This window comes from Balaenoptera musculus, chromosome 11 (assembly GCF_009873245.2).
Source record: "Balaenoptera musculus isolate JJ_BM4_2016_0621 chromosome 11, mBalMus1.pri.v3, whole genome shotgun sequence".
Taxonomy (NCBI): Eukaryota; Metazoa; Chordata; class Mammalia; order Artiodactyla; family Balaenopteridae; genus Balaenoptera; species Balaenoptera musculus.
Genome location: NC_045795.1, coordinates 67,072,135 through 67,094,221, shown reverse-complemented (window position 1 = coordinate 67,094,221; position 22,087 = coordinate 67,072,135). Strand labels below are relative to the sequence as shown.

Below are 22,087 nucleotides of genomic sequence, written 5' to 3'. Positions count from 1 at the left end.
GTGTAAAACTATTAATCAATGCTCTAATTACCATTTTAATGCAGTGTAAAAATACTAATTAATGAGAAACGTTCTCAATTTCTCAACAAGGAATTAATCAATCAATATGGTCTAAAATGAAAATATGGTTAATAAAAAAAAGCATAATGCTGCAAGACCACCAGTGTGAGTTTTACGTTTTGTGAATCAAACTTACGAGACACAAGAGGCTGTCCCAGCACCAAAGTTATTTCGCTTGGAGAAAGGATCCAGAACAGGGAGCCCAGTGTCCCAGGGCCTGTGAGACCCAGACACAGTCTGTCAAGCCACCATCCCTGAGGAATGGGAACCGACATGAGTGCAGACCACATCACCACAGAGAAGCTGCAGCGCCTGGGCTCCCTCCCCTGAAATACCTCGCTAGCCCCCTAGCACCTGTGGGTGTCTGCCTCGCACCCATCCGTGCATTGGCAGTGCATCAATGACGCGTTAGTCAGCAACCCCCAGACCAGGTGCAGTGTGCTTCAGGAAGAGCTAGCATCAGCTCACCCTCCTCTTGTTCATGTTGTAAGAAGGTAGACCACAGGTCAAACTCTCCTCCCATTCCCTGAGACTAAAGGAATGTTTACCTCTAAATGTCACTGTCTCTTTTTTTAAACGTACAGGGATCTTTCAGGGGGAAAAAATATCTTTAGTGGTGAAGAAATGTATGTGAAGTTCTAAGTTTCTTCAGTTTCACTTCATATTCATTTTCTTCAATTAGAATCAAGTAAAATTAAATCTTAACTAAAAACAATAAACATATGGCATGATCCCATTTTTATGAGAGTATTTCTATCTCCCATTCTTTCTGTAAAAACGCATAGAAATATGTCTAGGATGCTATACCAGAAATGTCAATGATGGTTATATTTGAATGATGAAACTTGAGGTTATTTATTTATTTCTTTTTGGCTGCATTGTCTCTTCGTTGCTGCGCGCGGGCTTTCTCTAGTTGTGGTGAGCGAGGCCTACTCTTCATTGTGGTGTGCGGTCTTCTCACTGCAGTGGCTTCTCTTATTGCAGAGCACAGGCTCTAGGCATGGGGGCTTCAGTAGTTGTGGCACGCGGGATCAGTAGTTGTGGTGCATGGCACGGGCTTAGTTGCTCCGGGGCATGTGGGATCTTCCAGGACCAGGGATAGAACCGGTGTCCCCTGCATTGGCAGGCAGATTCTTAACCACTGCGCCACCAGGGAAGTCCAAGAGGTAATTTATTTTCTTTTTGTACTTTTCTGCTTAAACTGTTCATGGGTAGCATGTACTGTTTTCACAGGAAGAATAAAGCGATTTTTCTTAAAAACAAACAAACCCTGATATCTTGGAAAGAGTCCTCAGGTATAAAACTTCTCTGTTTTACTCTCTTCCTCTTCCCCCCTCCCCCACCCCAAGTCTCCTCCATTTCCCTCCTCCCTCCCTTTTCACTTCCCTTTAACCCCCCACCTCTCTCCTTCCCTTGCTTTCCCCAGTTCTAGCCCCTCTTCCCCAGACTGCGAAAACTGCATCTTTCGTGCTGATGCCCCGCTGGCCCACAGGGGTGGCAATGGTAGGCTCCTTCCCTTTTTCTGCAGGAGGCTGGGGTGGGCACATTTTTTCAGACCCTCAGCGACCCCCCAACCTCTCAGGACCCCCCACACCAGGAGAGGAGGTGAGAGCAGCCACAGTGGGTCGGGAGGAACGGAGAGAGAGCGCTCTGGCTGAATAGAGCTCTGGGGCAAGGCTCTCCACACGATTCTGCCCTGTGGACGAGCTTGAATCTTCTTCCCGTCTCTGTGTCATCCCCTCAGCTCCATTTTTTGCCCCCAATACCTTTGCTTAATACATCCCAACTTCTTGGGTTGCGATATTCTCTCAAGGGTCTGCCTCTGCAGAGGGCTCACTATCCCCTGCGCCGCGCCAGGAGGATCAGTGAGCAGAGTGGCTGGAACCACCTGCGCCCAAGCCCAGGGACACCCTGTTGAGAGGGAGCACCAGCACCACCCAGACAGGCTGAGGGCTACCTGCAGTTTACCACAAGAAATCTCCCTCCAGAGGACGACTGGGTCGTGGACCGGACTAGAGAGACGATAGGTCTGCCCACCCACCTCAAGGAAACTTCCACGCAACGTTTTAGGCGCACAGTTAAAAGGATAACACCGCCCCCACCTCCACCCCCGGCTTCCCTTACAGATTTACTGGTGCATCTATGCCTCACTATCCTTGTCTCCTCTCTTCGTCCCTACCTCACTCTTACTTTCGCGCCTTACTGCGCTGGAAATGGGGGAAAAGAACTCTGCCAGACATTTTCCAACCTCGCCGCTCCCGCTTGGAACTTCTCATTGCGCAGGGCACGTCAGGAAAAGTTTCCAGCCCTTCTCAGAGGCAGCTACAGACCGCAACTACAGGAGCTTTGCCCTCAGGGGTTTGCCTTATCCACCACTTAATTAACAGTCATCAGCTACAACCGTGTGGAAATATAAAATGTAGCCTTACTTAAACAAATTGTAAGAGACTTCGTGCTGTGGTCTTGCCGCGGTCCCTTCGCGAGTTCCCTCGTGCCACAACTGGTCTGCATGTTGGGAGGGGGGGGCGTCCCGCGCCCCTCAGTCAGGGCCCATGGTGGTGGGACCGCGCCCAGGCCGCCATCATTAGTTGCGCACCGCCTCACTGAGCTGCCTCTTGGCGGGGGGGGGGGGGGGTTCCGCCCCCGCCCCCGCCCCCGCCTCGCCTTAAAGGCAAGGGAGCTCGGGCGGGGCTGCGTTGCCCTTGGGGCCACGCCCCCGGCGTACGTGCCCCAGAGGTAACCTGCGTCTGCTGGTGCCATTGGCTCACCAGGGTTGCGGGATTGGGAGGCTCCGGGACCCTCCGTCTGCTTAAGTGCAGACAGGGTGCCTCCGCCTGGCGCCGCGGTATCCCCTCCCTGCCCGGCCCGCCGCCCGCCGCCCGCCGCCCGCCGCCTGCCGGTGCGAGCCCGCGGCGGGGAGGGGAGGGCAGCCTGGCGATGGGGGCGCCGCCCACAATAAGGAAGGGAAAAGAGAAGCTTTTTCACAAACCACCTCCCTTAATAGCCAATGCCTGTTTTCAGAAACTTATCACGCTTTTTGAGAAAGGGTGGTTCCCCGACCAAATACGTCCTAGAACTATGAGGATGTCCGTTCCAGGGGAGCAAACCCTGGAACACAGGAATTAATCATTGGTCATAGAAGCTACAGAGAAGCCTTCAGGAAGGTTGCTCATCCAGGGTGCCATGGACGCCAGGTTAGGACACGGCCTCAGGACGCTGGGGCCAGCAGGACCACCATATGGGGGAGGAGATAACCCCTATTTTGGCTAGGGTCCAGGGGACTAGGTGAACGGGGACCTCTGGAACCAATCCTGTCTTAGGGAGCCCCCACAGGACCTCCTAACGCTAGTGCTCCTCTCTGTTACAGGAGCACTCTCTCCCTGAAAGAACAATGGGAAACATCTCCTCCATCCCCAAGGCCTAACCCCTTGGGATCATTCTGAGTCAATGGAACAAGTTTTCTCTAGATTTCTTTTATTATTATTACAAATATTGAAGATGATATCGGTATCAGACAACATCAATTGCTTAAATGCAAACGTTATTTTTTTTTTGAAATTAACATTACTTTCTTTTTTAAAATTAATTAGTTAATTAATTAATTAGGCTGCCTCCGGTCTTAGTTGCAGCAGGCGGAATCCTTGCTGCAGCATGCATAATCTCTCCCAGCGCGCACGGGCTTCTCTCCAGCTGCAGCACTCTGGCTCCAGAGCTCGTGGGCTCTCTAGTCGGAGCACATGGGCTCAGTAGTTGCAGCACTCGAGCCTAGTTGCCCAACCAGGGATCAAACCCACATCCCCCACATTGGAAGGCGGATTCTCAACCACTGGACCACCAGGATAGTCCCTCTATATTCTTTAAAACGAAGAAATCTCGTTTTCTTTTGTAAAACAGCCTGACACCAATATAAACTTGAGGACCATCAGGCCTGGTCAGAGATTGAAATCCTCAACTATAATACCATCCTACAGTTAGACACTTTTGCAGAAGGCAGGGAAGATGGACAGAAGTTCCTTATGTTCAGGCTTTTATGACCCTAAGAGAAAACCCGGAGCTATGCAAGTCCTATGTAAGGGAACCTTGCTGGCTGGGACCCCTTCAGGCTACACAAAAGCCCTCTCTATTGGCATTCCTGGAGGAACCCAAGCCCCCAGGCAGAAGACCCTAGCCCCGGGGCTTCCCTGGTGGCGCAGTGGTTGAGAATCTGCCTGCCAATGCAGGGGACACGGGTTCGAGCCCTGGTCTGGGAGGATCCCACATGCCGTGGAGCAACTAGGCCTGTGAGCCACAACTACTGAGCCTGCGCGTCTGGAGCCTGTGTTCCGCAACAAGAGAGGCCGCGATAGTGAGAGGCCCACGCACCGCGATGAAGAGTGGCCCCCGCTTGCCACAACTAGAGAAAGCCCTCGCACAGAAACGAAGACCCAACACAGCCAAAAATAAATAAATTAATTAAAAAAAAAAAGAAGACCCTAGCCCCAACACTCACCATCGTCAGCCCCTCCCCCGACCTAAAAACCTCTTTACCCTTCTGTACCAAAAGCACAGCCAGAGCGTCTTTGCCCCCTTCAGGAAGTAGTAGGTGGGCCTCAGGAAACTACCAGAGTCCACCTTCCTTTTTCTTTGTCTGACCTCAACCAGTGCCGCACTCCCTTGGGTGGATTCTGGGAGGACTCTAGCCGGTTCACCCAAGAATTCCAGGGACTGACTCTCTCCCCTGACTTTACCTGGAAGGACCTAAATATTGTTCTTTCCCACTGCTGCACCACTGAGAAAAAGACCTGTATTTGGGCACAGCATCAAACATATGCTGATGGATTACACGTTGCCCAACCTCATCAATACCCTGTGGGCATGACAGCAGTGCCCCTAATGGATCCCAATTGGGACTATCAGCCAGGCCAGCTTGGTATCACTAGAGGGGGCCACATGAGCCTTTGCCTCATTGAAGGGATGCATAATTAAATCTGTTAACTATAAGGTTAAAGAGATCACCCAAGGCCAAGATGGAAATCCAGCCCTATTTCAGGCCCAATTGGCAGTTGCCCTCAGAAAGTATACGAATGTAGACCCAAACACTTTTGAGGGACACATTGTGTTTGCAACCCACTTCACTAGGCAATCAGCCCCTGACATCCGTCGGAAGCTTCAAAGCTTGCCATGGGGCCCCAAAATCCTCTCAACCTTCTTGTTGATACAGGGTTTTCAGTGTCTTTAATAGAGGAAGAAAGGAAGGAACAGCATGACTTAAGAAATGGCAAGCCAGGGAATTCCCTGGTGGCACAGTGGTTAAGAATCCATCTGCCAATGCAGGGAATGCGGGTTCGAGTCCTGGTCTGGGAAGATCCCACATGCCACGGAGCAACTAAGCCCGTGTGCCACAACTACTGAGCCCACGTGCCGCAAATACTGAAGCCTGCACGCCTAGAGCCCGTGCTCCGCAACAAAGAGAAGCCATCGCAATGAGAAGCCCGCGCACCACAACGAAGAGTAGCCCCCACTCGCCACAACCAGAGAAAGCCCACGTGCAGCAACGAAGACCCAACGCAGCCATAAATAAATAAAAGTAACAATTTAAAAAAAATCCATCTTTAAAAAAAAAAAAGAAATGGCAAGCCAGGCTTTTGGCAGTTGTCATGACAAGATCTAATCCACCTCCTGGTCACCCCAAAAGTACTCTCAGAAGACCCCTGCCAGGAAAGGGAGCCTGTTTTACCTGTGGGAGCTCCAAACACTGGAGCAAGGAATGGCCAGGAAACAGGTCCCAACCTCTACCCAGACGCCATGCCCAATCTGTAAGAAGATGGGCCACTGGAGAAGGGAATGCCCCCAGCTCTGAAGGGAGTGAGGAAATTCCCCCATGCCAGTCATGGCAGTGGTTGATTGATGGGATCTGGGACCTCCCAAGGCTTCCTAGAAGACAGTCATCACATGGGAGGAACCGCAGGTGACCACTGATGTGGCAGGTAAGCTTGTCCAGTTTCTAGTGAACACGGGAGCCGCGTATTCTGTCCTGACTTCTCACACTGGGCCCCTTGCCCTTGAAACCTGCTCTATTGTTGGGGTAGAAGGAATGCCTAAGCTAAAACATTTCACCACCCCTCTCACTTGCACCCAGGGGAAGACCCGTATAACTCACAAGTTTCTTTTCATGCCTAAATAACCCAGTCCATTTACTGGGAAGGGATTTTCTCTCAGCCTTGGGGGCAACTCTTACTCTCCCTGAAAACCAAAAGCAAGGCCTACTTTTGGCTGGATTATGCATTATGGACAGTCCAGCCCCAAATATTCCCCCCAAATTAAAAACAAACAAAAAAACCTATAGATCCACAGGTCTCGAATCAGGGAATCCCAGGGAAAACAAAGTTTGTCACTCCTTTAAAAAATCACCTTAAAGGAGGCTAATGGCTTCCCTTCCAGGTGTCAATACTCTCCCTTTCCAGTAAACTCCCTGCATCTCTGCTCTTTTGCTTCTCATGAAGTCATGTCTCCTTTAACCACACCCATCCTAATGGTCCTCCTTTTTTTTTTTTTAAAAAACATCCCCTCACATCTTTCTAGCAACTTCCAACCATGAGGTCTGACAGACCCAGCGTCACTTTTTTTTTAAAATATTTATTTATTTGGTTGCACCGGGTCTTAGTTGTGGCAGGTGGGCTCCTTAGTTGTGGCATGTGAATTCTTAGTTGCGGCATGCATGTGGGATCTAGTTCCCTGATCAGGATCAAACCCGGGCCCCCTGCATTGGGAGCCCAGAGTCTTATCCACTGCACCATCAGGGAAGTCCCTTGTTATTCACATAGTCACAGCTCCAGCTTACAAACATCCGCTATCCGACACCATGAATGCCATTGCTAAAGTTACTAACTCTTCTGACTGTTGGATCTGCCCCCACAGCTGTACCTCCCCAGAGGACCTACATCTTTTAGGACTCCCTACCTCCTTGAGGGACTTGATGGGGCTAACAGCAAGATATTTTGGGTTCTCATTTATCACCCAGTGCAGTAAGGAAGGAAGGACTGGGGCAGGAACCAACTGGAGGCCAAACTCTCTGGAACAGACACCCTCCTCCAAATCAGAGGGAAGGGTATTTCAGCTTTTAGAAAAAGTTAGCCTCTGTTTTACTGGTATTAGCATCTGGAGACAAGAATTACGATGGCTTAATGAAACATACTACAATCACACTCTAATGTTTAGTAATCACAGTTAGGTGACAGACACCAACCAGACTGCCAATATCTAATATGTGGGGAGCGTCACTATCTGGTGGAAGAACCTAGTGACTGGAATAAATAAATCTAAAACTCACAATAAAAGCATAATAATAGTTAACAATACACAAGAGAAGGCCAGCAGAGGGATTGGACAATATTCTGGACTAATGTTTAATATAATGAATACACTCAGATATACTCCAGTTTCTCCCTGTTAGCTGCTATATCAAAACCTGAGGTGCCAAGGGAAAAGATCCCACAGCTTCAGAAAACTCCAGCTTCAAATGATGATACGTCAGCGATTTCAAACCATCCCACTTGAAGATGAGGACTATCAACATCCACTGGATAAGCATGCTGCCTCCTACTCCCCACTCTCCATATCCGCCACTGTAAACAACCCCCAAACCCCTATCTCTGACAGATAGCAAGGAGACCTGGACCCATAGGTAGGGACAACACCCATGCTCAGCTTGAAGCAGTTACAGGAAATGGACCATCAACCCTTTGCCCCTTGAAAGACTTTAAGGGTCCAGATTCCTTGAAGGGGGAATGTTAGAGCAGGTAGATAGCTAGATGTGAACAGAGAAAGGCGGACACAGGCCAAATGGCAGGAAACCATACATCTTGTAAACAGTGGGGGTCCTTGGGCAGACAAAGAAAAGCAGGAACTTCCGGACTGACAGGAAACCACACATTTGGGGTGATAAGTGTCCTGAAGCCAGACAAAGAAAGGTGGGAAAAGGCGTGACTCTCTGGAGTCTGAAGGTAACATTTTGCTCATTATGCTCTCATTACAATAAAATTAGCCTTGCAGATAAGAAGTTCCCATCATGCACCGACACCATGACACTTCTGATCAAGACTAAAGGACAAAAATCCCTCCTCCCCTCGGGAATGTGGAGCTGGGATGAAAATCAGGGAATCCTCCCCAATGAATATTCCGTTCCTTCATTTCTATACCCCACATAACTGGCTTGCCAAAGAAGCTCAGCCCAGCTACTCACTTGAGCCTGCTTGCTCTCACTTGAGCGTTCTGTTGCTTAAGTAAATCCTGGCTTTGCTTTCTTGACCTCCCTGTCTCGTCTTCGAATTCTTTCTGCCATGAGACAAGAACCTACTCTCCAGTAACATCCGGAAAGGGCAGGGACCTCTGAGCCCCCATCCCTTTCAGGGCTTTGTGGACATGAATGTGGCATTGGAGAAGAGAGCAGGGACATAAACCCAGAACACTCAGGATTGGGAGGAGAACTGGGGGCTTGGTCTTAGTAATGTGTGATAAGGACTGAGAGCTAAGGAGTGAAGGACAAGAGATTCTCCACCTTCAACACTGTCGGGGAGTGGGGATGGCGAGGGAGGGGGGAAAGGGATGTGGTCCACAGACTTGAGGACTGACCTTTAGGAAGTCTTCACCCACCTCCTGCCCTCCTCCCCAGCTCTCAGGCCTCTAGGCCCTCTCCTTGGATGGGTGGCAGGGATAGAAGGAGAGTCTTCACTGAATACACTTTGTACCTTTTTAGCTGTGAACCATGTTAATTACTACCTTTTAAAACTTATTATTATTATTATTACATTTTAAGGAAAATACACTTGAGCCATGTGAAGGAGGGTTGCTTTTCAGTTGCAAGAGGAGTTGCAGAATTGCTCAGTTGCAGAGCCCTGTCTTGGCCTGCCCAGGGCCTGGGAGGGTGGGCAAATGTTCCTTGGATCCAGTTTAGCATGAAGACCCAGAAAAGGCCACACTGGAAGCAGGGAACAGCACCACAGGTCCCATGGGGCGCAGCGTCCTGATGCCTGGTCACTAGGGGCTGCACCCAGGCCTGGGTCATTCAGGGCAGGGATCTGGGGCAGAGACACCCCAGTAGTGTTGCCAAAATGAGCAAATGAAAATACAGGCTGCCCAGTTAAATTGGAATGTCACATAAACATAAAAATGTTTAGTGTAACTATGTCCCAAACATCGCATGAGATATACTTATACCAAAAAGGTTTCCATTGTTCATATGACATTCAAACTTGACTGGGCATTCTGTATTTTATTTGGCATCCCTACACCCCAAATATTGGCTGGAGAGGAAAAGCCACTCTTGCAATTTTCTTTTTTCAGTTTTCTGTTTTCACTTCTTAAATTGTTAACCCAAATTTCCACAGCCTTACCAGACTATAGATGCAAATGAATTCACTTAAAAATAACAAATGTCGGGACTTCCCTGGTGGTCCAGTGGGTAAGACTCCGCGCTTCCAATGCAGGGGGCTCGGTGGGAACTAGATCCCACGTGCATGCCGCAACTAAAAGATCCCACATGCCACAAAGAAGAGCCCACGTGCCGTAACTAAGACCCGGCGCTGCCAAAGTAAAAATAAATTTAAAAAACAAAAAACAAATGTCCCTGTTCTGCCCGTCTCCCAGTGCAGGACCTCGTCCCTCTAAGATACCGCAGTCTGGGGCCTCGCCCAAAAAGTCAGGTTCCTCTGCTCCTGTGGTAGCTGGGTGCCCACTGCCCGCTAGGCCACAGGAGGGCAGCGGTTGCTTGGCTGAGTCGTGTCCGAGCCTGTGCCTCGGCGCCCTCTGCTGGTGAGTCCCAGACTGCAAACGCGGGGGCTGCTGGAGGGCGCCGGGCTCCACAATCCCACAGCGGGGCGAGCGCCTCCAGGGATGGGAAAAAGGCCCCCTTCTCCCACCTCTCACCTGGTCCGACAGCAGATGGTCTCTCCAACTGCCCTCCCTACCTCACCTCCTCCCTCCTCACGCCCTCTTCCTGGCTTTGTTCGCGCCACGTGAACAGGCGATGCTCCAGCCTGTGCCTCCTCTTGGCTCCCTCCACCCCAAACGCTCAGCCTGGCTCTGAGCTGACCAAAGGCTCCTCCAAGTGCCAGGCAGGGCAGACAATGGAAAAGCCCACAGTTCCCAAGGTCACAGTCAGCTGCCTCGCCTGCTCCATCACCCACATCGTCCACGTCCTCCCCCGGACTGCCAGGTGAGCTTGTGTCCATTTAAATCTCCCATCCTCACCCCAGTAGTGCCTTGGCCTGTCTGTAGCAGCTCCTTTCAAGGAAGGATGGCTTACTCATTTTCTGTGTCTCCACCAGGCGGGACTGTGTCTGTCTTGTGGCCACCAGATCCTCCTAGCATAGGCACAGAGCAGAGTGAACAAATACTAGCAAAATGAAGGTTGAGAGGCTGTGGTGGGGGTGAGGGGCCTCCCTGGATCAGAGGCAAAGAGTGATTTTTTTTTTTAATAAAGACACTTTATTTACAGATAATACAAAATAAACCACAGGACAAACTACTGTGCAGGGGGAGCGACAGCCCCCATTTTGACCCCCCTCCCCATCCCAGAATAACTTATATAAAAATTTTAAAGGTTCTAGAAGGAGGGAGTGGCAGGGCTGGAAGCACCTTTGCTGATTGGGGATTGGGGCCTTCAGTCCTCAGCCAGCCGGTTCCAGTGCAGAGTGGACCCTGGCTTGCTCCCTTCCAAGTCCTGGGCCAGGCAAGGAGGGGACACAGCTGCAAGGGCAGTTGGTGGTCGTTATAGAGGCTCCCAGACCAAGGACCCTGACTTCTGACTCTGAAGGGTTGGAGTGAATAGGTTGGTAAGTGGCGCTGGGGGTGGGCATGGGGTTGGCATTATTGCAGTGCTCCAGCCATCTTCCTCCTGGCCCTGGACACGGGTCTGCACCGGCTTCTGGGGAGCAGCCGTGTCGGGGCAGGAGTGTGGGGATCCTCAAAGCGATGATGTTGTTGAGTCCACCACCTCGCGGCCGTTGCAAACAGTGGGGACAAACTGGGAGCCAGACCCTAGGGAAAGGAAGCTGGAGGTTGGGGCCAGTCCCAAGGTCCCTTATACAGTAGGGCAGGCAGCGGGGAAGCAGGGCTGCGGAGAGCAGCTCACCATCACCCCCCCCCCACCCTCTCCTGTCCAGCCTCATCTAGGGGGCACTTTACCCCCAGCCAAGGAATCTCAGCAACCCAGGGAGTTGCCCCCATGATGAGGAACTAAGGTGGGGAGAGGGGGCACAGGTGGAGAGGGGTCTTAGAAATAGATGGACGCTGACCTTGGCCGAGGCTGGAGCTGGCTCTGGCAGCTGCACTGCTGAAGCGGCTGGTGGGTGCGCGGTGGCTAACCACGTTCTTCTGTGGCTGGAACAGGATGATGTGCAGCTTGGGCGCGAAGAGACAGCCGAGCACCACAGAGCCGCTGAGGCTGACCGACACGCACATGGTGGTGGTCTGCACCTGTGACGGGAGAGGTCAAGGATGAGTCTGTCCCACAGGCCTGGGCCTGGACCCAGGAACCCTGCCCAGGAGGTGGGGTAAGGAGCAGGGGAGACCGTAAGCATCCAACACTGGACCTTGGTCCATCTGCCAAGCTCCAAAGAATTTTTAGGAAGGTTGGGCACAGTCCCAGCATCAGCCCCAGTGCACTGTCTTCCAGGACGACCAGAGTTCTAGCTGTGGGGGTGAACATGCAGGGTGCATGTGGGAGTGCATGTGCAGGCATGTGTGTGTGTGCGGGTGTGTGTAGGGGTGCAGGTATGGAGTGCATGCATGTAAGGGCATGAATATCTGTAGGGGGGTGTGTATGTAGGGGGTGGTGAGAGTGTGCAGTTGTGTGTGCAAGTATAGGATGCATGTATATGGATGTGTGGGAAGATGTGGATGTTTGCCAGGTGTGCTGGTATGTGCACGTGTGTGAGTGTAGAGATACGTGTGTGCGCGCATGTGTGTGTGGGTACTGTGTGTGTACATGCCAGGTAAGTCCTTAGCCACCTATGATTGGCATGCAAATGCAAATCATATGCAAATGCAGGCTGAGTCAGAGCAGATTCCCTCCCCAGCTCTGGCCTCCACTGCCCAGGCTGGTGGCCCAGCAGGTGCAAGAGCAGCCAAGCCCAGCCGTCCCTGGTCACCGGCACTGCCCACTATACCTCTGTCCTGAGGGAAAGGGCTTTTGCAGGGGCTCTTGCCTCGATTTTCCTGTTCCTTTAATTGTTAAAATTGTCAGCTCAGACCCTGCTCTATACTCCCAAGCTGAGCGACCTTAGGCAAGGAATTGAACCTCCCTGAGTCTCCATTTCTTCATCTGTAAAATGGGGAGAGCCACAGAATTTACTCCAGAGTTGTGAGGATTACCCAAGATTATCCTCTGATTGTTCAGAGCTCAGCTCACCTGTCACCTCCTTGGGGAGGCCTGCCCTGACCACTCCATCTGAAGCAGCCATTGCCCCTTGAAGCTGAGGAGACCCATTGAGCACTCAGTGCCAGTTGGAATTTTGCTAGGAAGCCACCAACTGGGGTACAGTTTTCACCTGCTTTGACCTTCCTGAACCCTACACCCCAGATCTCCTCCCCCTCTTTGCTTCACCTTTCCTGACCTCCCTGGTTTCATCTCTCAACCCCAGAGTCACACAGCTCTGGGGGCACCACGCCACACTGCACAGCTCCAAGGGGCATCAAAGCATTGTACCCTCTGGGGCTGCTGGTTTAATAGCCCTGCCATTCCCATTCCTGCTTCACTCTCACCTCTGCCTACCTTTCCACCATGTACACCCCACCACCTCAACTCCAGGTGAGGGGGAGGGCAATGCAGACCCTCTGCTCCAATCAGCTTCCGTATTGGCTGCCCTCCCCACCTCCTCCACCCTACCTATTCCCACCTGCCTGTGCTGAAGAGTCCAGTTCAAGGACCCATCTTCCAAAAAGCCCTCTCTGACTTCCTACACACTCATACACACACCACCACCACCACCACCACACACACACCTCCCTCTTCTGTATTCTCACTGGGGCCTTTTGTCAACCTAAACCAGTCAGCTGCTCTTTGGTCAATCACCCTGCTAGCCCGGAGCTCCACAAGAGCAGAGACCAGGGCTGCCCTTCTGCAGCCAACCCCTCAGTGGAGCAGGGTAGAGCCTCTGCTCATTTGGACATATTTCGGCACCTCCACCTCCACCCAGGTTAGGAGATACATCTGAGTCCTGAAATCTCTTCTCAGCTCTAATTCCTCCACCTCCATGGCATTTCCCCAGGCCCCACTCAGCCTTCCCACCTTCCCCTGGGGTCCACTCCTAACTGGGCCACCACAAGCTGTGTGCTCCTGGGTGAGGATTTAACCTGTTGGAGCCTCAGAGTTACCAGAAGATTAAATGAGATATCAGGAAATAGAAGGTCCTGTGTCCCACTCCACCCTGCCCCCCACCCCCCCAGCCTCAGCCCACCCTGGAGCAGGTAGCTCACCCGGTAGTCACTGGAGGTGACATAGAAGATGGGCAGGAAGGCCAGCCAGATGATGCAGGTGGTGTACATGGTGAAGCCGATGAACTTGGCCTCATTGAAGTTTTCAGGGCACTTGCGGGTCTTGAAGGCATAGAGTGTGCAGAGCGCAATGAGGAGCACATTGTAGGCCAGCGAGCCCAGCATGCTTGCATCGCGGTGGTTGCAGCGCAATGTCACTACCTCCCGCCGCTCAGGGGCTGTCTCCTTGCCCGTGCCTGGTGCCTCCACCACCAGCCAGGCAGCCACGATGAGCAGCTGGCCCGAGATAAGGGCCAGACAGATGGCCACCTGCGAGGCAGGGCTGATGAAGCGTGGCCGCTGGGCTCCCTCCCGGGCCCCACCGAAGATGCGTGCAATGCGGTTGGTCTTGGTGAGCAGGGCCGAGTAGCAGATGGAGAAGGCAGTGCCCAAACCGAGGCGCCGTAAGGTGCACACCACTGTAGATGGCTTGGCAATGAAGACGAAGGTCATGCAGTAGCAGAGGAAGACACCACCCAGCAGGATGTAGCAGAGCTCCCGGCCAGAGGCCTTGACCACTGGGGTGGCATTGTGCCGCACGAAGACGCCCAGTACAAAGAGGGTGACCAGGGCGCCTAGGCAGGCGATGGTGACAGGTCCCACGGCCCAGGCATCGCCCCAGCGGATGTACTCCTGGGGCAGCTCAAAGCAGCCAGTCAGGCTGGCATTGGGCCAGTAGCCCAGGCCACAGTCAGCACAGGTGAACTCATCCAGCCGGTACTCGTAGGGCTGGCAGGGGATGCAGAGCCAGCAGCAGACCTCCCCCGGCTGCATGCTTTTCACCTCATTCTGGAGGCAGGGCTCACTGCAGCGAGAGGCGGGCAGGGGCCCGGCTGAGAGGGAGGCCCATGGGATGAGGCTGGTGTCCAGGGTCAGGCCTTCTGCCCAGTAGCCCACCTTCTGGTAGCGATAGCGCCCACTGCCTGCCCGCAGATAGGTGAAGATATTGTAGCGACCAATACCGTCCCCAAAGCGGTCGAAGCGGACCTCACTGTGGGTGTCAGCTGGGCGGAAGGGGGCTGGGGTCGGGGAGGCAAGGAAGAGAGGGTTGGATTGGTGGGTCATCCTGATGTGACCTCAACCCTAACATAGAACTCAAACCCCAAAGCTTAGGTCAGTCCTCATCCTTCTGATCCTCATCCCAGCACTAAAGCCAGCCTAACCCCAGCCATTTTTCTAAATGAGAGGCTACAACAAACCCCAACCCTAAGCCCCAAATAGAACCCCAACCTTAAAATCCAGGCACCTCCACAAACCTAATGTCCACACCAATCCCCAACCATGACTCCCAAGACCCAGCCTTAGACCTTCCAACCCAGACCCCAGACCCCAACTTTATCCCAACACACACCACAGCCCTTTTCCCAAACCTACCATGGAGACTCCCTAAGGCTAAACTCGACCTTAGGTCTAGTCCTGGTCCTACTTTTAATCCCATCAATGACATCCCCAGCTCCAGCCCCGGGCAATCCTAACACGGATCCCAGTGCTAGCTGAATCCCAACCTCAGTGGTCACCTGGGACCACCAATGTTCACCAGAATATGCTTGGCAGGCAGCTCATAAATCACTCTACTCCCCATCCCCATTCCCCTGTGAACCTCACATCTCTCAGCCAGGCTCAGAAGGCAGGTACCCCTGTCATCCCAGGTCCCAGTGAGAAATGGTGTTCAAGTTAGCAGATCATGTACTTAAGGCCCCGTGGTGAATGGTGCAGCCTGGTGTTGAATGCAGGTCCCCCGCAGCCCCTACCCTTTCTACCCAAAAAAGTCCTCAAAATCCAATTTGAGCCCTACAGTAAATTCCACTTAGCCCAGCGGGCTAAATTTAGCCTTGTTCTAATGTCAACCCAATCAGACCCAAATGCAACACTAACCCCCACTCTGATTCTCCCATAACTCTGAATGTCAGTCTTATTGGAATTACTATTCCTCTTGATCCTGGTCCAGTACTCCAAGCTTTGTCAGCCCTGGCACCCTCTCTCACTGTTCCCACAGTGATTCTTCCTGAAGCACAACGATGATTCTGAGGCATTTATTTTTCTTGAAGCTGGAACTTCTATTAAAATAACTTTTGGTTTGAAGAGACTGTGGCCACCTTGAGTGGAAAACCAAGATTAGGGAGAGAAATTTTCCTGGAAAATAGAGTGTCATTCTGATGCACCTTTCTTCTGACTCTGATATTTTGCTGCCTGACAATAGGCTTGAGGTCTCCTGATCCCTACTCCCTGCATGATAAAGAGACAGGAGATAAAGGGCAAGGCCCAAGCAGGAACCAGAGATCCTCACAGTGAAGGACCAGGCCAGACGTCTACTCTCTGGAAGGAACTCAGAAAGTGAAACCTTAGTCCTGGCTCCTGTTGGAGTCCTCTCTGCCTAGCTGTCCTTGTCCTGGCTCTGACACCAGCCCCTTGGGTAATGCCCTTATTTGCTATGGGCTATGTTTTCTTAGCCATGTACTAGAACCAGAGGGCCTGTTCCCTTTCACCCTCCGAGGGCAAGCTGCCTGGTGGACACTGGTCAGCACCATTACCATCGAACTTGACGTTGAGCACGAAGTCTTTGTAGAGGCGGCGCCCGTTGACAGGCCGCATTGCATCACAGAGGCGGGTGGTGTTGGGGCAGAGGGCACGATGCATGTTGTGCAGTGCGTGGGCCATGGCATACACCGCATTGACCACAAACATGATCTTGGACTCTTGCTCAAAGGGCACAGCCTGCAGGGAGTGGGCTGCACAGTCTCTCTGCGAGAAGCTGCAGCGGAACCTCTGCTCCCAGAACTCGCGGAACCAGGGGTTCCGGCTGTTATTCCACGGGTCCAGGCTCCGGAAGTAGGAGGCAAAGTCGCTGATGGGGTAGGAAGCCAGCTCTATGGTGATGGCACCTTCAGCAGCGCCCTCGCTACCTGCCACCACGCTCTCCAGGGCCCCCCAGCCATCGCTGGCCACCCAGGTGAAGCTGGCATTGAGACGCTGGGTGGCAGCGAGGAGCTCACGGGCATCCTCGGAACGGGTGAACAGGACAGCCACGCGGGCACTGGGTTTCTGCAGCAGGGCTCGCACCACGCCCTCGAAGGCTGTGCGGCTCATAGCACGGCCCACCTTCTCCGAGGTGGCCACACAGATGTTGCGGGCACGGGCCTCTAGCTCAAAGGCTTCGATGCCTGTCTCGCCATAGTCGCCCTCGGATGCCACAGTGGACACGTAGGTCCAGTTGAAGAAGCGGAGAATCTCAGCCATGGCTTTGGCTTGGAAGAAGTCAGGGGGCACCGTGCGGGCAAAGTAGTCATAGCGGGACTTGTCACTCAGCTTGGCACTGGTGGATGCATAGCTGATCTGAGGGATCTGAAATAGCCGCAGGAGGTTGGCCACCTGGGGGAGGGGTAGAGAGGGCGAAGATAGAGACCAAGTCAAATGCTGGAGACAGATGTGCCCCCACAGCTATCGGACCTTGGGAACAAGTGCCCATGTGGTTGGCCCTGAGGTCTCCCTCTCCCAAAAGACCTATATCTTGTCTTGATGTGTCTTCCCCCTGGTGGCAGGGAGTTTTCTATCCCTTCCCAAGGGCTGAGAAAGACCCAGGGCCAAGGCACCAGGGTCCTGAGCCACACCTGAACCCCTTTGCTGTCTCCCTTCAGACTCATGGCAGTAACAAAAAGAGAGAGCTAAGGGAAGGCCCAAGTCCTGGGTGGAGAGAGGTTGGCCACTGGCTGCACAGGGAAAAGGAGGCCCTAGATGGCAAGTGGGACGCTCAGGGCTCTTAAGCTCTCTACCCCGGAGTCAATTCTGATGGGATGATGGAGAAAGAAGGAAAAGACTCCCCCAGGAAGACCCAGATTTGAGGGCTCCATAGCCCTGAGAGCCCAAGAGTTGGTCTCCACTGGATGCCTGAGCCAGAAATAAACAAGGCGTCCTGCCTACCACTGCCTGCCTGGCAGCCGATCTCCCACACCCAGATCCCTGGGACCTGCCCCTAAGAGTGGGGTCCAGCCAAGGACCAGGTGGGATGGTGGGTAGGTGAGAGCAGGGCATGGCCCAGGTTCCACAAGCGGGAGTTAGGTCCTGTATTTGCAAGTGGGACACAGGTTTTTACTCTGACAGTGTCAATGCCTTCCCTGTACTTTCTAACTCTGTGCCCCTGGGCAAGTTAGCAAACCTCCCTGAGCCTCAGTTTCTTATTCCTGCCTTACAAGGTTGATGAGCAGATAAAAATGATGTATGTGAAGCCACAATGCCTGGAAGATGATAGGGGTTTTGGCAAGAGAGAAGGGGCCAGAATATGGAGGAATCATTAACAGGCAGGTGCAGCCTATGGATAAAGGACTGAGCTCTGCTTTGACCCAGACAAGGAAAAAGCAGACTGATGTTGAGGTGTGGGCCCTGCTGCAGGAGGCAGGCAACTTGGGGTTGGAGAGAGGTAATTGGGCTCCTGGAGATGCATACATGGGGCCCTGAAGAGAATTGTGAAGAGCGGGTGCTGGGAAAGCACCCCAGAGGCCCCTGCAGACATCAGCAGGTGGGAGGCTGCCTACCCATCCTTGCCCCCACCCCAGGGCTGCAGATGTAGGTGCTGGTACAGCCACACCTGTCCAAGCTACTGCTGGCCACTTCCAGTAGCTGGGACTAGCAGGACCGGTAATTCATTCCCTGCAATAGGGGTATGAGCAGGCCTCCCCAACCCCAGGACAGAAGCTGCCTTCATGGTTTAGACTCCTGCTTCCTTTCTCCTAAACAAGCCTTCCAGGTCAGGGGTCCTGGCCCTGCTTCTGATGGCAATGCCCTCTGCTGGCCTCCTAAAGGAAGCTGAGGCCCCAGACAAGGCCCTCCTTGCAACTCCCAACCCCAGTCCCAGCTCTGGCCTCACCTTCCAGCAGCCTATGTCAGGCACCAGGAAGGTAAGGGTCCAAGCAAGAGGAGGAACCCAGTCAGGGACAGGGAGGATCCCACCTGGGCTAAAGCAGCCAGGTGTGGCAAGGGACATTAGCTGAGCCAGTACCCTCTGCTGACCCCTTGTGGGAGAACAGGAGGAGGGAGGACCTGGTTCCCTCCCCTTCCCACCCCTTCAAATCCTACACCCACTGAAGACCCTTGGGTACCCTCCTCCTCACCTCCACACACATCCTGCTTCTCTTCCTTCTGGGCCCCCAACCCCTGTTTCTCTTCTCTGGTTTGCTTTTGGCTTCTATCTTCCACCCCTTTCCAATCCAAAGAGAGATGATCTGACAGTCCCGGAAGTCCTTGGCTGAGAGCCCTAGGTTCACGTCTCCACTTTGTGAGCACCTGGACTTGTGTCTTGCCTCTCTCCAAACCTCAGTTTCCTCATCTATGAAATGGCTTAATAACAATAGCAGCTAATGTTGATTATGCCATTACGATCTGCCAGGCCCCGATTCATGCTTTGCATGTATTACCTCATTAAATTTCCACCACACCCCTAAGAGTGGTAAGTATTATGAGTCCCATTTTATAAGGATGAAACTGAGGCACAGAAGAGAGAAATAATGTCCAGAGTCACACAGTAAGTGGGAGAGCCAGGATTCAAAACTAGAGTTCTGACACAAAACGCCTATTAAGTTTCTTAGGGCTGTATAACATCAGACGTGTGTATGCATGTGTGTATGTGTTGGAAGTGGGATGCTTTCCTTGCACAGTCTCTAAAATTCTACTCCCATTTTGCCGCAGGGGCACTTTCTTAGTCTTCTGTAAAAAGCTACTCAAAGGAAGCTTCTAGTCCCTCTTCTAATGCATGGTAGCCCAGAGCCCCTGCTCAGCAGGAATTCCAGGTCCCCACCTCTGGCCTCCCTCCCCAGCCCCCATTTAAACAGCCCCCATGTACCTGGATGGAGACATCGCTGTAGGAGCCGCCAATGACACCAGTGATGGCAGTGGGAGCATCACCATGGGTGGCATAAGAACCATCGGGGCAAATGTGGCGTGAGCCATCGGCACCATGGCTGAGTGATGCACGCACGAAGTCAAGTGCCTGCTCCAGGGCATGTGTGTCCTTGGAGCAACTGTCGAGTATGTGCGCACCCAGGCGCACGCCCGGCAGCAGGCTCGGGTCATGGTTGATACGATCCAGTGCAAAAAGCATGGCCTCCAGGCGCTGGATGCCACGATGTTCATTGACAGGACCACACTCCTCTGCTGGGCCGCCCTTCTGGTGTACCGGAAACAGCCCACCCAGAATCAGGTCCCCCTCCAGGGTCAGCACCTTCTTGGCTGGGCCCTCAGCCACAGCGCCCCACAGCAGCAGCAGAGCCAGGAACCCAAGCAGTGATCCCATGGCCCCAAAGGGGATGGATGGGTCCAGCAGACCTGGGCCTCCAGGGGGTGAGGGCAGAAGCAGCAAAGGCAAAGAGAGGTGTAAATAGACCAGGAAAGGACAGACAGGAAAAGGATGAGGAGGGACCCAGCTCCTGCAGAGAGAGAGAGAGAGAGACAGACAGACAGACAGACAAACAGGTAGGGAACAGTGGAACCTGAGAGTGGCTACCCCTTCTGACTCTGCCTCCCGCAAACTCCTTTCCCAGGGACTGAGGAGCCAGGGAGAGGTGGTGCCCCTAACTAGGATGAGAAACTCCTGGGACACTCCTTTGGCCTGTCTCTCAGCCCTGCCCAGATCTGGGGCTGGAGATGGGCTCTGTGCTCATCCCAAATTTAGCAGAGATGGAGGATTACAGAGAGTAGAGGCTCAAACAGAAAACAGAAGACCCAGAAGAATGTCCAACACCCTGCACAAACCTCCCGGGACTCCAAAGTCAACAGCTTTGCAGCAGAAGGTCACAGTTACAAACTTGGGAGTCCAGTCCCTATCCTGAGCCTTGGATTTCCAGAGAGGAGCCATTGCTGGCTGAGAACCCACCAGGGAAGAGGGAAGGAAGAGTCTCTAAAGGGTAGTTAGTCTCCAACCTCTAGGGAAATTGAAGCCCAGGTGAGCACCCAAGGTTCCCAGCCTCTCGTTCTTAAAAAGCCATCCCCAACGCCCCCTGACTGGGGAAGTAATAGACTCTAGGCTTTGGAAGTTAGATAGCAAGGTAGAGAGGCTGGCCCTAGGGAGGGACACCGAAGTGACCACAGGTCCTGAAGTCAACAGGGAAAGTAGATGTGAGTGTATGTGTGTGTCAGGGGTGGGGGGGGCAGTCCATCTGGTCAAAATCTCAAAACAGGGCTCAAGGTGAGATTTTGGACATCCTAGCACTGTGTAGACTGCCGTTTGGGACTTTTTGCTTTCGTTTTCTCTTCAGCTCAGAACCAAGCAGAGAAAGTCACCATCTCCAGTCTCCCCATCCTTGGTCTCAGGGCCCTGTCCATCCTGGCCCTGGCCCTCAGAGACCCTGCCTCCCTCTTCCACTCTGTACCCTATATTTGTGCCCCAGCTGCCCTCCCAGACACCCATCCCACACAGGCTCTCACAATCACACAGGCTTGGGAAGGCTAGCAGAGGGAAACTGAGCCTGAAGAAGGGCAGAACTAGTTGAAGGACCCCATATCCTGGCCACAGAGACTGGGGCTCTTCACTTTGCCCCCTCAGCTCCCCAGGGTTAATCTGCCACTGGGGCTAGGCCAGAAGAACTGCGATCCTGTGCATACCCAGAAAGAAGCAGCTCAAGCAGGCAAACAGGAGAGAGAGGTAAGCATGAAGACCAACACAGATGGGGACACGGACCCAGATGGGGACTGAGGCCCAAACTGGTCAAGACCACGATACTCCCACAGGGGTGGCTGGGACCAAAGCTCCAACAAGGGACAGAACCCTGAAGGGAGAGAGAACCCTAGAAGGGGGCAACCTGGGGGCCTGGGCCACAAAATTCAGGGAGGGAGCGATGGAGCCTGAGAGGCTGAGACAAAGACAGAGGCACAGACAGAAAGACTGACCAAAGGACGGAGGAGCAGGAAGAACGAGGGATCGAGACGCAGGGCGTGCGTTCTTTGGGGAGGAAAGGCGGGACGCCTAGGGCTGTCTTCCCGCTTCCCGGAGCTCCTGGCAAGCGTTGTCTGGGTGCCCTGGCCAGTCCCAGCCCCAGGAGCCCCAGAACTCGAGGGCCCGTGGGACCCCAGGACGTGGGGTCAGGATCGATAAGGTCGGTGGCGGCCGCGGCACCACCAGGCTTACCCTACCTTGCGCGCCCGGCTCTGGTGCGGAGAAAAACGGACAGGAGCCGGGGGCGCGGGGTTCCAGCTCCCGCTAGCGCGCTCGCTCGCTCGCTGGCTGGCTCGGCAGCTCTGCGCTCTCTGCCCGCCCGCTCAACCTGCAGCTTTCAATCGCGGCCCGCCCCGCCCCCGGCCCCGGCCCCGGCCCGCCCTCAGCCCCTCCTCCATTCCTCCCCATTCCCGATCTCCCGCGCCCAACCGGGCCTCCGCCTCCCTCCAGACTCCTCCAACGCTCCCCTCTTCAGGCGCACCGGCTCGGCGCTGTCCGCCGCGTGGTGCTGAATCCTCGGGCTCTCCCGCCCTGTGCTGGAGCAGGTGCCTCTTGGCCCCCTCCGCCCCAAGTCAGACTGCGTCCCAGAGAGCA

At 53.6% G+C, this 22,087-nt stretch overlaps 1 protein-coding gene across 1 annotated transcript; it reads right to left on the bottom strand.

The window, feature by feature from the left end:
- Positions 1-10,564: 10,564 nt before the first annotated feature.
- On the bottom strand, positions 10,565-21,747 carry GRM2 (glutamate metabotropic receptor 2). Its single transcript, XM_036869282.1, has 6 exons — positions 21,691-21,747; positions 19,406-19,988; positions 16,104-16,941; positions 13,516-14,591; positions 11,334-11,514; positions 10,565-11,076 (listed from the first exon to the last, which is right to left on the bottom strand). The coding sequence occupies exons 2-6, from the start codon at positions 19,853-19,855 to the stop codon at positions 11,003-11,005; spliced, it is 2,619 nt and encodes an 872-aa protein (XP_036725177.1). The 5' UTR covers positions 19,856-19,988; positions 21,691-21,747; the 3' UTR covers positions 10,565-11,002.
- Between the last annotated feature and the right edge of the window lie 340 nt (positions 21,748-22,087).